Source organism: Pongo abelii, chromosome 13 (genome assembly GCF_028885655.2).
Source record: "Pongo abelii isolate AG06213 chromosome 13, NHGRI_mPonAbe1-v2.0_pri, whole genome shotgun sequence".
Lineage (NCBI taxonomy): Eukaryota > Metazoa > Chordata > Mammalia > Primates > Hominidae > Pongo > Pongo abelii.
In genome coordinates this window covers 75236404-75253607 of record NC_071998.2, presented here as the reverse complement: position 1 = coordinate 75253607, position 17204 = coordinate 75236404, and the positions used below count along the sequence as shown (strand labels likewise).

General features: G+C 39.7%; 1 protein-coding gene across 4 annotated transcripts in view; it reads right to left on the bottom strand.

Annotated features, from left to right (window-relative positions):
- Window positions 1–17204, bottom strand: part of NTRK2 (neurotrophic receptor tyrosine kinase 2) — a 359572-nt gene that overhangs the window by 270121 nt on the left and 72247 nt on the right. For all 4 annotated transcript variants that reach the window (XM_024252096.3, XM_054520116.2, XM_054520115.2 and 1 more), the window contains exons 10-11: window positions 14794–14894; window positions 7776–7875 (exon numbers count right to left, since the gene is read on the bottom strand). In XM_024252096.3, the coding sequence (XP_024107864.3) occupies window positions 7776–7875; window positions 14794–14894 (201 nt within the window). The remainder of the gene's footprint in view (window positions 1–7775; window positions 7876–14793; window positions 14895–17204) is intronic.

Here is a 17204-nt window from a genome sequence, read left to right as displayed (position 1 = left end):
AGCTTTTCCACCAAAATCAGATGTTAGGAATGAGATGGAAGAAAAACAAGAGAGGAAAAAATATAAAATTAGAAAGCAAAGAGATGCAGGACAAAATGACAGGGAAAACAATGAAAGGTAAAAGAGAAGTGAAGGGGAAAAAGAAGAAGAAAGCCAGAAGATTTTCAGATTTTGAAAGTCCTGTTTGAAATAGGCCATGAGCTATGTGAGAAGGTCAAAGCAAATTCCCCCCAAGGTTAATGGAAGACCAAAGAAGTGGTAACAATATTTCCTGACCTTTAAGTACAAAATCTAATTTTTAAAGGCTCTTTCACCTTTAGTGAAAATACTAGCATGGAAAGTCCCAAACAATATTGCATGCACTTTCTACATTACAGGAAAACACGAGCTCTCACATGAATCATGCCAGGGTTGTGGGAATTCCCAGGTAAAACCAGCAATTAAAAGGTAGAGTGCATCCACCTACAAGGCTAAAGGCAGAGATGCCGATTCTTTTGCTTCCTGTCTGGCCTACTCTAGCCAATTCTTAGAAGTCTGACACACATTTTCAATATGTTGTAAAGAATAAGCATCTTCTGCTCTCAGATAGACAGAAGCCAATTGTTGGCAGGGAAAGAAGTAAGAGACTTTAAAAAGTAGATCCTCACCTCACAAACACACGGGAAAAGCTTTCTAGAGCATCGCCAAACAACAGAAAAGGAACACTTGGGCTAATTCTTTTCTCTAGATTTATTTTTATTTTGTTACCTTACTCAATGACTCTTTCAACTGAATGTCTTTTCTGAAATTTCTGAGGACTTGGTTGATACTGACAAATTTTGTTGCCCCTTAAGAGAGTGCTGAGATAGACTTTGAACTCCACTTGAAGCTGGGAGGAGAGTAGTTTAACAAAGAGTTTCTGTGAAAACTTATTTCTCTGATACTGTTTTGTGTGGTTTATATTCCCATGCTATAAGAAAGAACTGGCAAAGTTAATTACTTGTTTTACAAAGAAGGAGTTAATCACTGAGATTTTCAAAATTTCCTTTTTGCTTTCTTAGTGGCTTTCTGATACAAGAAATTTAAAATATTATTATTCATCTCTATGAAAATGTCACACTAGAATTTATTCAAATATCTTTATTCTATATGTCTCTGAAAAAGAGAGGACTACTTCATACCAAATTTTAATAAAATAATTACAAAAAGGCTGGGTGCGGTGGCTCAAGCCTATAATCCAAACACTTTGGGAGGCCAAGGCGGGTGGATCACCTGAGGTCGGGAGTTTGAGACTAGCCTGACCAACACGGAGAAACCCCATCTCTACTAAAAATACAAAATTAGCCGGCCATGGTGGTGCATGCCTGTAATCCCAGCTACTCGGGAGGCTAAGGCAGGAGAATCACTTGAAGCTGGGAGGCAGAGGTTGTGGTGAGCCGAGATCATGCCATTGCACTCCAGCCTGGGCAACAAGAGTGAAACTCTGTCTCAATAATAATAATAATAATAATAATTACAAAAAGACTAAAGGGTTAAGTTTAAAAAATACACAGAGTAAAAAACTAGTGAAATAAATATTTAGAAATATGTTTACTACCTTAGAGCAGGAAAGATCTTCCTAAGCAAAACACAACTTAAATGGAAAAGATGGACAGATTTGCTTTTATAAAAAGGTAAATCTCTTTGGTTACCAAAAGACACTATCAAAAAGTCAAAAGACTAGAAGAAAATATGAGCCACAAATATCATGAATAAATAAATAAATATATATATATATAATTGGCAAAGTATATCTATAACTCAACAATAAAAATAAACATTACTCTTATTCTTCACATGATAAAGATACTTACATTAATTGTTAATCAATGTATCATTTAAACTCAAATAGCCAAAAGACTGATAATATTCAGTATAGATCAGAGTAATAAATGAAAGGGTATCCTTACATACTGTTAGTGGGAGACTAAATTGGAAAGGCATTTATGCAAGGTAATCTATTCATATTTAAACATATATATCTTTCCTCCTAGCAATACATTTCCAAGTATCTATCTTTATACAGAAGATATTATTTGAAAATTACTTGAAACAATTTTCTGAAAACTTGGAAAATATGTAAATGACCATTAAAAGAAGAAAAGTCAAATAAATCATAATTTGTCAATAATATTAACAACATTACATATTTATAGAGCAATTACTAAGTGCCAGAAACATTCCCAAGTGGTTTATATATATAAGCTCAGTTTGTCTTCATAACAACCCTATGGGTTAGGTATTAGTATTGTCCCATTACAGATGGAAATACCGAGGCAAGAGAGGATGAGATACTTGCTCAAAGTCACATAGCTTGTAAGCAGAGCCAGGTTTCAGATCCAAGTAGCCTGATAGCAGACAACTGGGAAATATTATTAAATGGAATGTAGTAGATAGCTAGGTACTGATAAAGAAAAATCCACAAGGCAAATAGTTACCCCCAAAAAATGCAGAACAAGACTGGTATTATAATTTCCTTATGGAATCAAAAATGAAGCCATATATTTGATTGTTTACATACTATATGCACCCTATACAGTTAAAGAAAGTTACTTCTAGGACTGGAAATGGTCATGCAGAAGAAGGTGATGGGAACATCCATTTTTATGTTTATATATTTCTAAACTCCTTGAAATTTTGAAAAACAAGAATGCATTCCATTGTTACCATTCTAATTTTTCGACGGTATTTTTTTTTTAAAAAAAAAGAAGGAAGAGGGTGCATATGGAAAACAGTTTGTCCTTACAGATGTTTCTACAACTGTGTTTCTGGCTTTTGGTCACATTTTTCCTCTTAAAAGTTGATCCAAATATCTGTTAAACTCAACCTCTTAAACTTCCCGGAATTGTTTTCAGCTCATATAAAAGGCTTTAACCTTCAACCTCTTTAGCTTTGGCCCCACTAGGTTTATGACTATTTTTAAAAAGGCAGATTTTTGGTTGCTATCGAAAGACACTCAGAGATCATTTATAAGAGCAGGAAGTTGAACTGTGGGCCTTGAGTCTGGACTTAGGAAAACCCAGATCTGCATCCCCAGGCAGGGTAGCTTTCCGGCCTTTACTAGTTGGAAACCTCCAACACTTAAGTAGGACAAATGAATGTGGATAGGGGAGTTTACATACAAGAATCAGAGGCTGCAGAGGAAATCTGTGCAGGCTATTAACACTGAACGAGAAGAAAGCTTCCTCTTCTAGTCTCTTCTACAGAGATTTCTTAGGGTCATTTAGATATTTCACTCTCGAGTGACAAAGGCTGCATTAGTACTCAGGAATTAGATATCATATGTGGACTTCCATCAGGAAATGTAAATAACACAAAACTGATAGCCGAAACTATTCTCCAGCAGGGTGATGAATGCCAAGCTCCCTCCTCCCTGCTGGCTCCCTTATATGTTTTGCAACCCTGTACACCATCAATGCCACAGGCAGGGCTCCCAATATGGAGCACCCTTTGAAGACTTGGCAGCCCTGGCGCTCCTCAATGCTTCCATTTTCCCTTCACATGCACTCCTACATCTTCAATGAAGACATGGAGCCAGGAAGCAATGCAAGAGCTAAACACAAGACTTGGTTACAATACAAGGAGAGCATTCAAAGGCATGGTTGCCTATTTCTTTGGCAATGGAGCTGTTCTGGAAAATTCTTTCAGCCCTACTTCAGTGAAAACTAAAATTAAAACAAACCAGAGGCAGCCTTAGAAGAAAAGGGATAATATTATGCATTTTCATATAGGGATATTGATACTGACATAGATTTAGATAGATTTGGTATACATTTTATTCATACATATTAAACATATGTATGAATAAACCCTACATGGATGGCCAACACTAACAGAAGGGCATTATTTGTGGCTTCTGCAATTATGGTAGCTACATATCAACCAAAAAAGCAATAGGACAGTGTAAAGGCACAGAAATGAACAAGGAAAAACTGACTGGGAGAAATTCTACCCCTTGACATCTTTATGGAAACAGGGCCGGGAGCTTATTGGACACTAGCAGCAAGAAGCTTAAACTCTATCAAGCAAGAATAAAACATAAATTCTAGGTTTACCGCAAGATATAATCCCCAATCTAGCACTTTGCCAACTTCAGAACTGAAAAAACAACATATTCCAAAACGATACATTCAAAGGTTGGGAGGTAGAAATTGAAGATGTTCACATGCAAAATAAAAAGTCAAAGTGAATCCTCCAAACTTAAACAATGACGATTGTTAAAACAGTGCGTGAAAACCTATATACCCTGAGACAAAACCTGGACAAACTGATCTCTTGTCTATGGCCATGACTCATATGGAATAACCAAAAAAAAAAAAGAGGTGGGACTTTGTCTCTTTTAGAAACTTAGAAAAGTCTCAGGTTCTTTCTTTAGTCACTCACAGTTTAGCCATCCTCCAAATACTAACTGTTTTCCAATTACCAAACTTAGGTGGACAGAGTTGAAAATCTTCTCTGATCATTCTGTCATTAATATGTATTGCGCGCCAACTCTGGGCTAGGCACTCAGCAGATAAAGATGAACACCACAAATATGAATGCTGTTGCCATGGAGCTCAAAGTCTGTGCTGCCTGTTCTGGAGTGGACCATCAGCATTTGGTTTATGATGAATCCACAGAACAAGGAACAAAACCCGATGAAGCTTACAGACCTGCAGACCCATCTTCAAAGACAACACCACAATTCACTGGTTGTATTTACAAATCCAAGTTTCACTCACTAGTTTGGAATTTAGAAATCACCTCCCCATGGGAGCAATACCACAAATAATGTTTGCAGGAGTAAGGAGTGGATCTCAGGCCAATCCATAAAGCTTGTGTTGCCCTGCATTCAGCTGTAGTGTGGTGACCTTAAGAGGTTTCTGGGGTTTGTTCCTCTGGGCCCTTCATATCAACAGCATTTAACTGTCATTTATATTCTCGAGTTTTCCATTACAGATTGAAACAGTCAACACTCGAAATAAGCCACGCATTGCTAGGGATGGGCAAAAAGCTGTGAGTGCCTATGAGTTAGCCAGCCACCTTCCTCCTGTCCCATCCGCCTCCAGCATAAGAGAATAAGGATGGGCTTAGACCCTCCCCAAAGATGCTTAGGAAGGGAGGAATAACATTCTGAACAGCTCATCTGCACAGCAGCCACAAGCCTCTTACATGGTGCCTAGTCCTGGCCAAAGCTATGCACAGTTCATACCGTTGTTACTAAGAAACCACAACTAATACATTGCCTGGTTATTTTCGGAAGCATAATAGTATTTTTACATTTTCTTCCCTTTTTTAAGACATATGTTTTTCAGTGGTAATCTCAGCTCTAATAGCACTTAAAATACACTGACTCACATTAATGTTTAAATACCACGTTTTACACAGTTTCATCTGCACTCGATGCATGAACCATATCTTAATTTCTAGATCCCCAAAGATTATCAACTCGACATCTGACTTGCAAAACAATAACCCTAGATCGGGCTCTTTTTGTTCACATCATGCCCCAGATAGACACGTAGCTTAAAATAGAACAGTAAGCTAATCTAAAAAAAAAAAAGTCTCTGAGACAAAATTTCTAAAAATGATTTTATTTGTGTGTAGGAATGAGGGAACAAAACATACAATATGTATAGTAGTTACTGCTGTAGGAAGCCATTTACTGGCTCTGTGGCAGGGTTAAGCACACACTTTCTTATAATTCATTAAGGATGCCCTCAGGTTATATGCAGAAAATGTAGACGCTTTAGTGGTAATCACCCCAAATTATCTAAATGAAATACTGTTTCAGCCTTAGTGCTGGAGTCTCAATATGCAACATAATTTTCTTCTCTGAAAGAAAATGTCTACGTTTTTTCTCCTCCATTGCCAAATTGTAAGGAGCAGGTTGCCATTTACTGGTAATTCTGCCAGTGGTTTTCCTAAACCAAGGGTGGGAAGAAGTTCCTAAATTTTGCTCCATGAATTCCCACTTAGCTTTTGCTGAGATCCCAGAAGAACCTGGATATATCCTCTCTCCAAAAAGCTCATGGGATGAAATATTTCAAACTAAACCCTTCAAGACCGGAAACTCTACTGTTAGTTGGTAGCCTCCAGTGAAATCTATGTTTAGAGACATCCAGTCCAAGTGCCTCTAAGGAAGGAAAGCACCTGATAAACATGAGAACCACCAAATGCCATGGTAGGGTGCGGCACACACAGAACAGCTGCCTAGCCTGGGCCTGGGAGCAGTTGAGATATGGGGATCCCAAAATGTGTGCAAAGCTGTGGGTGAGTTTGGTTTGCGATGTCTCTACCAACACTTTGTCACACTCCGAAGGGGGCCTGGCAGCCCATGTTTACTGTAGAGAACAGTGATTCTCTACACTGTTGTGTAGAGAACACAACAACCAGGGCAAGCAGGATCAGTATTCTCCAGAAACTGTTAGAAATGCCAGCTGTCAGGTGTACACTAGACCTGCTAAAGCAGAAACTCTGGGGGTAGCCCAGGAATCTGTGTTTTCTCAAGTCCTATAGGAGTTTTTGGCACACAGTCAAGTTTCAGAACCACCCCACAGGATGAATTAAAATCACTGTGGGGTGGTCCCTCTCCCAAGCCTTATTATAATTGGAGAATGAAAGATCTTTCCTCCCCTGAAGAAACATCAAGGATCAGCTGGCCAAGCAGGAACCAGGATGAGGTTTTTGGAGTTATTTTAAGCCCCAGTTTACCACCACTCCTCCCTGTTCATTTCTGGCTTAGAAATGTTCACAGGCACCAACAAAGGGAAAAGAGGAAACATCAGAAATAGATCTGCTCTATCCCAGATGTCAGTGTATGCTGGGCAACTTATTGCTACTGAAACATTCCCTTTCAAGTAAATAGCAATATTAGCAACATTACCCATAATTCTAACAGACCATACAGATAAAGAAAATCCGCCTGACCTACTCTCCAACACAACTAAGACACCACTAAACCTTCACAGCATTCCCATTTAGACACTTTTAAATAGTGTCTATCTATGGGAGACCACACAAAATACAACACTAGCATATTATCCAATACATAAGTTTAAACTTCAGAGCAAATGGTTTTAAATCATTAAATCACTGCTCCAAGGCATTTTTTATGTAACAAGAAATTTACACAAGTTTTCCCTGTAAAATTAATTTTCCATCCTCTAAAAAAAGACAAGTTATCTATTTTGTGTCAATTAGTGCCTAATTTTTAATCCAGCCCTGCTAATTTTTCCACTTAAATAAAAAAAAATGCTATGTATTCACGAAGCTTCTTCATACTGCTGATAGCTGTTCTTATTTTGCTTCATAACACTGTTGTTTAAATTTCAAAGAATGAGGATCTGGGAAAAGCAGCAACAACACCAAAAGCATACCACTGAAGATTTGGTAATCAAATGTACAGCAGAATAGACCTTTCGGCATAAAATACATGTGTCCAGGTTATCCTATCCCCACTGTGTCTCACCTGCCTTTCTGGAGCAAAAGAAACATCAAGTACTATTTTTTTGTCATATCTTTATTAGTCCCTTGATACTCGAGAACCCAGTTCTGTCTTCCGGGACAACTGTTCTCATGGAAAAGTGGGTAGTGCTGAGTAATCAACATTATTTTGCTCTGTCTTGATTTGTAGTATCAAAGCCTTGTTGCTATTTTTTTAGCCTTAAAACCTAATCATCATAAATCTAGCTGCTTCCTTCTTTAGTGGTAATTAGCATTAGTCATAAGCCAAAAATGATCCACATAAGAAGCTAAATAAACACAACCCTTCTTACCTTTCATGCCAAACTTGGAGTGTCTTGCCAACTTAAGCAGAAACAGCATTACCAAAAGGCAAAATCCCACCACAGACGCAATCACCACCACAGCATAGACCTAGAGAAAGGAAGGGAGGGTGGTTATAACCTTGCTAATTAGTTCCCTATAATCATATGGTGATGATGATCATGACGATGATAATGATACAGGCAGTTCATATTTATTGAATGCTTACCAGTTGTTCTTATAACAGCCTTACGTACACCAACTCACTTAATCTGCGACAACCCTATAGTGAAGTATGTAAGATCTATTATTATGCCTACTTTACAAATGAGAAAACATAAGTTAAAGCTTATAAAAATGGCTATCCAATTGGCATTTTAAAAATATTACATCTCTCTCTCCATCCATCTAAAGAGGGAGGAGAGAGAGAAAGAGACGTGGGCAGAGAAAAGGAGAGAGAGAATATGAAATATGAACAGCAAAATACTGGTGATTTTTCTGTGTGTGTGTGTGTGTGTGCGTGACGGAGTCTCACTTTGTTGCTCTGGCTGGAGTGCAATAGCACAATCATGGCTCACTGCAGCTTCGACCTCCTGGGCTCAAGGTATCTTCCCACCTCAGCCTCCTGGGTAGCTGGGACTACAGGTAAACACCACTATACCTGGCTCATTTTTAAGTTTTTTTTTAGAGACAGGGTTTTGCCATATTGCCCAGGCTGGTGTTGAAATCCTGGGCTCAAGGGATTCTTCCACCTACGCCTCCCAAAGTTCTGGGATTATAGGCATGAGCCACTGCATCCAGCCCGATAATTTTTGAAGCTAGTGAAGAATACGATGGGGTTCATTTTACTATTCTCTCTACTGAAGTGCATGTTTGAAAATTGTCCATAATAAAAGGTTATTTTTAAGGTTAGCTATTGTTGCTCTTAGAAGTCAGGGTACCCTGGGAACAGTGAGTGGCACTGGAAGGAAGCAGGAGGGCACTTCTGGGGTGAGTTCCACTTGTCAAAGCCCATTGGGTTGTACATTTATGATATGTGCATTTTCCCATATATATGATATAAGCCTAAAAAAGTTTCAGTAAGTTTAAAAATGTAATTGCCAGGTGTGGATTACACAAGTAAAGAGGGTAGATGTAGATATATGTGAATCCTCTCCCATCCTGGAGGTAGAGATGACAGAGGTACACATAGAAATGTGATCACTCTGCTACCATTGCTGCTGACCAAGGCATGATGCTCCTCTAAGCGCATCTTAACATTTTAGAGCAAAGTTGTCAGCAGCACTATGTGTCTCCTTCCAGTCTTACTCAGCCCAAAGTCCTGCTTCCAAAAACAGTTGGCTTCTCTAAACCAGGAGTTGGCAAACTTTTGCTGTAAAGGTCAGATGGTAAATACTTCAGGCTTTGCCAGCCTTGCAGTCTCTGTCGCAACTAAGGATCCAGCTCTGCCGGTGGAGCATGAAAGCAGCCAATGATGATATGTAAACAAATGGGCATAACTGTGTTCCAATAAAACTTTATTTACAATGGCAGCAGCTGGACTTGAACATAGTTGCCAATGCCTGCTCTGAGATGTCTTAGAGAGCCATTCTGGCTTAAGAATCTGCACAACAATTTTTAAGATGGATATTATTATCCCTATCTGTAGTAATCATTAATGCTGTTTGTCTAATATTTCTGGTTTTCTCTGTGTTTCTCTTTGTAGGATACATTTCCTGGCTTGCTTGTAGTTAAGTGGTTCATGTAACTAGTTGAGACTTGTGTCACTGCCAAGGTGTAGAACTTCACTTCTTGTCCAAGATCTTAGTCTAAGGCAGTGTTTCTCAACCAGGGAGGATAATGTTGCCATCCAGGGGACACGTGACAATTTGGTGTTTTCACAATGAGGGGGAAAGTACTACTAGCACCTAGTGGGTAGAGGCCAGGCATCATTAACATCCTACTGTGCCCAAGACAGCCCTCCAAACAAAGGATTATTTATCCCCAAATGCCAATAGTGCCAAGGTTGAGGAACCCTGCTCCACCTCCTCCATGGTGCTCTTTATCTCTGTCATAAAGAAAAAGGCTAACCTTTAAAAATGTGGATGCTTTGTCATCCACAGTCCTGGAACAAGGACAAGGCTGAACAGAGCTCCTAGCCAATATGCAAAATGAAGCAAGAAAGAAACCTTTGTTGTTTTAAGTCCCCAAAATGTGGAGGATTTGTTACTGCAGCAGAGCTTATTCTGACTGATATACCCATCTCATAGTGAGAGGCATTATAGGGTAGAGATTAAGACCATGGGTTTTTCCTGAGTATAAAATCTAGAGTTCTCACTCAGCTGCATGACTTCAGAATTACTTAACCTCTCTGCATCTCATAATCTTCATGTGTAAGATGGAGAATATAATTATTCTACTTTGTAGGTTATTGTAAATCCTCAATGAATTAATGCAGATAATGGGTTTGGAACAGTATCTACTACAATATATAATAAATTAATGATAGCTATGATGATGATGATGAAAAAACCAAGATTTACAAAAAAATTAAGTAAGCTGCTCACAGTCACACCTTCCAAGCTTGGAAGTGAAACCAAGTCTGCCCAAGTATAAATCCTGTGATTTATCCACTACACTGTCTCTGCAAAGCATGTGGTTGAGAATGAAGGCAGGGAAATAAAAACATACGGCTAATTCTCCCAGGACACCATCTTTCATGTCAGATGAGAAGAGCATTAAATAAGTCACAGAGCACAAAAAGAGGACATACAAAGCACTTGGCCGGTGTGGAGCAAAAGTAATGAGCATTCTCTTCTCTGGTACTTTAACTGTGAGTATATCTCCCCAAAAACGCTTCTGCAAATGTTTGAGTATAGACTTTTTTTTTTTTTTGAGACAGAGTTTCGCTCCTGTTGCCTAGGCTGGAGTGCAATGGTGTGATCTTGGCTCACCGCAACCTCCGCCTCCTAGGTTCAAGTGATTCTCCTGCCTCAGCCTCCTGAGTAGCTGGGATTACAGGCATGTGCCACCACACCTGGCTAATTTTGTATTTTTAGTAGAGATGGGGTTTCTCCACGTTGGTCAAGCTGGTCTCGAACTCCACCTCAGGTGATCCACCTGCCTCGGCCTAAGTCCTGGGATTACAGGCATGAGCCACTGCGCCCAGCCAATACAGACCTAACTCCGTCTCTGCAGCCTATATACAAACAGAATGGTAGCAACTCCTACAAAGCTAATTATGGATAAATGTAACCATTTCACTAAAGCTGACCTCATGACTTTGGGTGTTTTTTTAAAATCTTTATTTCTAACTAATATTTTCATGGGAAAGAGATCATAGTATTTTAGCTATAAGTTTCTTTACTTTATTATTAAATTGCAGACTTCTACAGATAGATGGAGAATACCTAAATAAACAAAGTCAAACTCCATTTGATAAATAAGAAAACTGCAATGGGGGAGGTTAGATGACGTGGCCTGAAAGTCCCCCAACCATGCAGCAGTACCACAGTACAGTCTCTTCCCTGCTTTGGACAGTCCTTAACTGGGATTTAGGAGTCCTAGATCCCTGCGTTCACAGGACATCTTGCTTTTACTGGTCATGACAGCTAGAACAGATGCTTCACTTATCCAATCTTCCACTTCTTCATTAGACAGTAATGCCTGCCCTGGCTTCTCTGCCTAGTTATAGAATGTGTAAGTCAACCTAGAAAATGGGAAGTGGGCTCTACTGCTGAAAAGCAGCTAAGGATCTGCAAACAAATACTTACAGCTACTGAAGCCATTCTAAATTTAAATCCTTTCGTAAACAAGGATGCCTTTGACAATGAAAAGAATAACTTCCTCAAAATGAGATTGTTTGAGAAATACAGAATTTTGTGTACCTTGCATGTGTTGAGGTGGTTTTTACACAGGAGATGAGCATGGGTGAGTTTGTTTGGTCAGTTGTTTGATTGGTTGGTTGGCTGCTTGTTGGGTTAGTTTTCATCTGAGGATATTTCTTAGGATAGAACAAGGGAGATCTGCCCTCCCCTGCAAATCCAGCAAAATGCCAGAAGAGCACTTGTTGGACCAGAAACATTTTTAACTTTTGTATCTGCTTCTTGGCTCTCAAACTCTTCTAATCTAATGATCTCTCCTGTGATCAAGAACTCTTTATATATAAAATATCTGAACCACACAAATTCTACAAAACACAATATTGCATCTCTCATACAGATTTTAGGAGCCTTCCGCAAAGTCATAATACACAAACTTACTGATCTTGCCTTCCAGCAACTATACTATAGATGGAGATATGCCAAGCAGGTGCCTAAATTTATCATTTGTATTTTAAAAACCCCAGAAGGCCAGGTGCGGTGGCTCACGCCTGTAATCCCAACACTTTGGGAGGCCGAGGCGGGCAGATCACAAGGTCAGGAGATTGAGACCATCCTAGCTAACATGGTGAAAACATGTCTCTACTAAATAAAATACAAAAAAATTAGCCAGGCATGCTGGCAGGCGACTGTAGTCCCAGTTACTCGGGAAGCTGAGGCAGGAGAATGGCATGAACCCGGGAGGCAGAGCTTGCAGTGAGCCGAGATAGTGCCACTGCACTCCAGCCTGGGTGACAGAGTGAGACTCCATCTCAAAAAAAAAAAAAAAAAAAACCCAGAAAACTAAAGTCAACATATAATTTTGTGTAACTGGGCTTAATACATGCTTCTTGGATTTCTTACGTACACAAACAACTTTCTTACACCCAGAAATATTAAGTGGATTGGTATAAAAATTAAAAACTAAAATGATTGCATACGGCAGGAAGCAGATACCATTCCCCAGTTGACTTACCATGGTATTTGTTCTTGCTGTTTCAATGTAATGCATATAGTCATCTACAGAAGCACGTGTGTTTGTATGTATATGTGTGTGCATGTGCATGCATGCATACCTCTATACTAGATACGCATAAAGTTGCAGTTGCACTGCATCTGTTTATGCACCTCCCATTTCCACTCTCGTGGCCTTGGTTCAAGTATATATCATATGTCTTTATTGCTCCACCAAACCCCTAATGGATCACCCCCTTCCAATCCCTCTGCCCTATACTGTTCACTGCAAGTCTAGCCAGTCTGCAAAATGTACTAGGTGCCTACTAGGTGTCAGCCAGTATTCTGAGGGCTTAAGAAGACAGCTGTGAAAAACACTGACCAGGTTGCCCCTACTAAGAGTCTTACTAGAGAATCTAGAGAAGAGAAAAATGCATTAAACAAACAAATAAATGGGGTCATTCCAGACAATGATAACTGCTCAGAAGAAAATGGAAGTGGGCAATGGCTGCATGCTGGCCACCTAGCTGAAGCCACATCATGGCCATCAGGAAGCAAATGCCTGGGACCGGGAGCCACAAATACAAAGAGCAGGACTGGAGCACTGGAGAAAGCATGAAAAAGGCAGGTGGCAAGCAGTAAGAAGAGCGTGGGAGATGAAGTCAGAGAGCTCGGGAAGGATGAGGTCACCCAGGGCTCATAAGCCACCATGAAGAGTGTGGCTTTCATATGAAAAGTTTTATTGCAATTGCAGTGAGAGGACTCTGAGAATTATAACCAAAAAAAGAGTGATCTGATCTGCACTTTACAAAGATCACTCTGGCTGCTGTGTGGGAAAAGACCAGAAAACACAAGGGTGGGAGAGGGAGATGGGTTAGGAGGCTGCGTGGTCATGCAGGAAAGAACAACCGAGGCAAACTTTCCTTGTAAAGGGCCAGAAGTAAGTATTTTCCACTTTGCAGGCCATATGGTCTCTGCTGCAACTACTCCACCCCCATCAGAGCACAAGAGCAGCCACAGACAGTACGTAAATGAACACAAGTGACTGTGTTCCAGTAACACTCTGTTCATGGACAATAAAATTTTAATTTCACAAAACTTTCGTGTGTTATGAAATATCATTCTTTTTTGTTGTTTTAAACCACTTAGAAGGTAGAAACCATTCTTAGCCTGCAAACCATACAAAAACAGGTGGTGAGCTGGACTTGGCCCATGGGTCATAGTTTGCCAACCCCTGGGTTAGCCTGTGACCGTGGCAGTGGAGGTGAGGAGATATGGACAGATTTGGAATTTATAAGGAGGCAGAGCTCACAGGAAGCTCTGTGTGCATATGACAGTGAGGAAAAGAAACAACTGGAGGAAGTTGTTGGGTTTGGACCAGAGCAACTGACCATAGACCCCTGGGATCACATGACTTCCCTCTTCAATGGCTCTTCACTGCGCCATAAATCTACACACCTGAGACTCTGTGTCTAGACCTACAACCTGGCCACAATCTGTATCTCCAACCCTGCTGTCCTGCACACAGCTTACCCTCCAGTCAAGCACCTTCACGATGTTTCTCCACCTACAAGCTCCTGTTCACATGCCCCAAATGCCCTTCTCTTCCATTCCTGTATGTCAAAATCCCAACCCTCCTGCACAGGCCATGGAAAAAGTCTCTTGCCCCACAAAGGCTCCTCATAGTGTCCCAGCTACAAGGAACAAAACATCTGCTCCTCCACTTCTATCTCTTGTACTGCATTGCTCTGCTTCTATTTGCATTTGAGGTGCTAATATTCACATCTAGGGTCTCTGATGAATTCTAAACAACTAATCTTAATTTTGTTCATATGATTATATCCCCTCCACTGCCAGTCCCTTTCAGAAGCTACTGGATTCCTTACATCTAGTGAGCAGTCAAAGTTATATTAAAAATTTAAGGAGACAGGTATGAAGGTGTAGTCCCCGAATGATAAAGCTGGTTTCTTGCTTTTCTAGTGATACCCTTCTAAAGCACAGATAATTGAAACAGGAACCACTAACAACTAAAAGTGGTGCACAAAAGCAGCGAATAAGTCAAAGGCCATATAACACCTTTATCACTTTTGTTAAGCATTTTATTAATTCTTCCAACCTTTAACATCCTATTTATATCTGAACAATAAAAGTGTCTTATTGAAGCAGCTACATTCCTCTAACATGGAGGCATCCAAAATGCTCAGAACCAATTCAGACACCTATTTATTCCACTCACCGAGAGATGTTCCCGACCGGTTTTATCAGTGACGTCTGTGGAAGGGATTTCATTACTTCTGTTCGTGGTGTCCCCGATGTCATTCGCTGCAGTTCCATAATCTTAAGTGGGAAAAGGGGGAATGAGGAAGAACATGAAGCTGTCATTAAGCTGCCAACAAACACAAGGCCACAGTAAGAGCCAGAACGAAGCAAGACAAATCACAAAGATTCCAAACCCCTGACAGTCTGGCTGTGGAGGGATGTGACCAGGCTGCTGAGTTCAATCCACTGCAGCGCTGAGACTGCACAACGCCCACATTTTATTCAACCCAGACCTTTACATCATTGTCTTGTTGGTCAGCCCCAGACCTGGTCCAGGGATTTTTCTTTGCACATAAGCATATACCCCTTTATGGATGGCATATTTAAAACAAGTATGACAGGGAATCAATCATCTACGTGTCATAGATTTATAGACCCGGAAAGGTCTTCAGAGACAGAGCATAACTACCAGTTTTACAGCTGAAGAATATCAGTGGAGGAAAGTTACATGACCAGGTGAAGGCAAGAAGATGGCAGCGCTCACACGTGACACCAGACTTGAAATGAGCAACACTGATTTCCAGGGCAGGTGCAACTTATTTGCACAAAGGGCAGAAACGTAGGAGGATATGTGGAACAAGCATCAGTATGAAACTTGGGTCCACACATAAACTTTTTTGAAGAGTTCTGAATTGCCAATATTTCAGTTTCAGAATGATTAAAAGGTAGATCGACACAATACTTAGAATTGTTAATGCTCTGTTCTCATTTCACCAAGTCGCAAATGCAGTTGCTGCCTTCTGGATCAATTTTAGTCTAATTGGGTCAGGATAGAAATAATGACTGATTTTTTTTTCAGGGGTTGTCAAAGTTTTTATTAGCAATATCACATATAAAAAGTCTCAGAAAACTCTTGGTAAACTTATTGCAAACAATGAGGTTTATAATGTTTGTATTTTAATTCTAAATAGGTATACTGCCTTCAATTTCCATCCTGAAGAGGCTACCTTGTTAATGCAGCCCCAGCTAAACTTCTCCAGGTAGAATCATCATGCTGGCCTCAGTGCAACCAATTTAAATTGTATTTTTATTAACAATGTGTTCCTTTGTGAATAAAAAATAACAGAAAAAAATCTATTTTCTGTGTGTTTACTGTTTCATTCTTAATGCCAAAACTACATTCTCATCATTTTCCTTTTGAATATCTTAAAACTTACTAATTTTAAACACTAATGGATGTCATTTATTTGTTTAGTTTTCCCTCTTCATGTTATAGCCAACTACATCTGCAGAATTTAAATCATTCAAGTGTCTATAGTTTAGTATCATGACATTTTGGCCAAAAGATCCAAAGTGGGATCTGAGGCTAACAGGAAGATTACATTTTTAAAGTCTTGAATTAACTGGGAAAGGGTCAAAAATGTAATTTTAAGATGTAAAACCACAATTCAAACATATTTCTCTGTGAAACAACTTGAGAGATTCTTCCTTTAAGCCGTATCAAGACAAATACAAACAAAACAACACACAAATCATATGCAAAAAATCAACCAAACCATAGCTTGGAAGAAATATGGCTTAACATGCACAAGCAGATAAAGACAATATTATTCCCCAACTTAAAATTAGCTCAGGTTAAATACACACGCATATAATAAACATACAGACAGGCTCATTTTATAGAAAAAATAAAATATCAATCAATATATATAAATATAAAATTAAAGAACAGAATATTTTACAGAAAATATATAAATATAATGTTTTAATCAATCTTTTAATCATTCCTAAATTTAAAGCAAGTCTTGAAATGTAGCCTTCCACTTCCCCAAACAGTGGCTTGCTGGCTTGGAAATCTGTTAAATATGGGTTTTCACACCTAGGAAAACATCCTTGGCATTCGATCAAAACAGCAAAGGATAGATGTGATATTCCATCAAAAGCTAATATAGGCCGGGCATGGTGGCTCACCCTGGTAATCCCAGCACTTTGGGAGGCCAAGGTGGGTGAATCACCTGAGGTCAGGAGTTCGAGACCAGCCTGGCCAACATGGTAAAACCCAGTCTTAACTAAAAATATAAGAATTAGCCGAGTGTGGAGGCACGTGCTTGTAATCCCAGCTACTCAGCAGGCTGAGGCAGGAGAATCACTTGAACTTGGGAGGCGGAGGTTGCAGTGAGCACAGATCGCGCCACTGGACTCCAGCCTGGGCAACAAAGTGAGACTCCATCTCAAAAAAAAAAAAAAAAAAAAAAAAAGGCTAATATAGTGGACTTTGGTTTCTTTCTTTCCACATTTCTGAGAGAATCCCATTTTTTTTTTCAAGGGGTTAAGCCTATCCACCTTCCGGGAAGCTGACTTAAAGTCTGGGGGTGAATTTAGCTACTG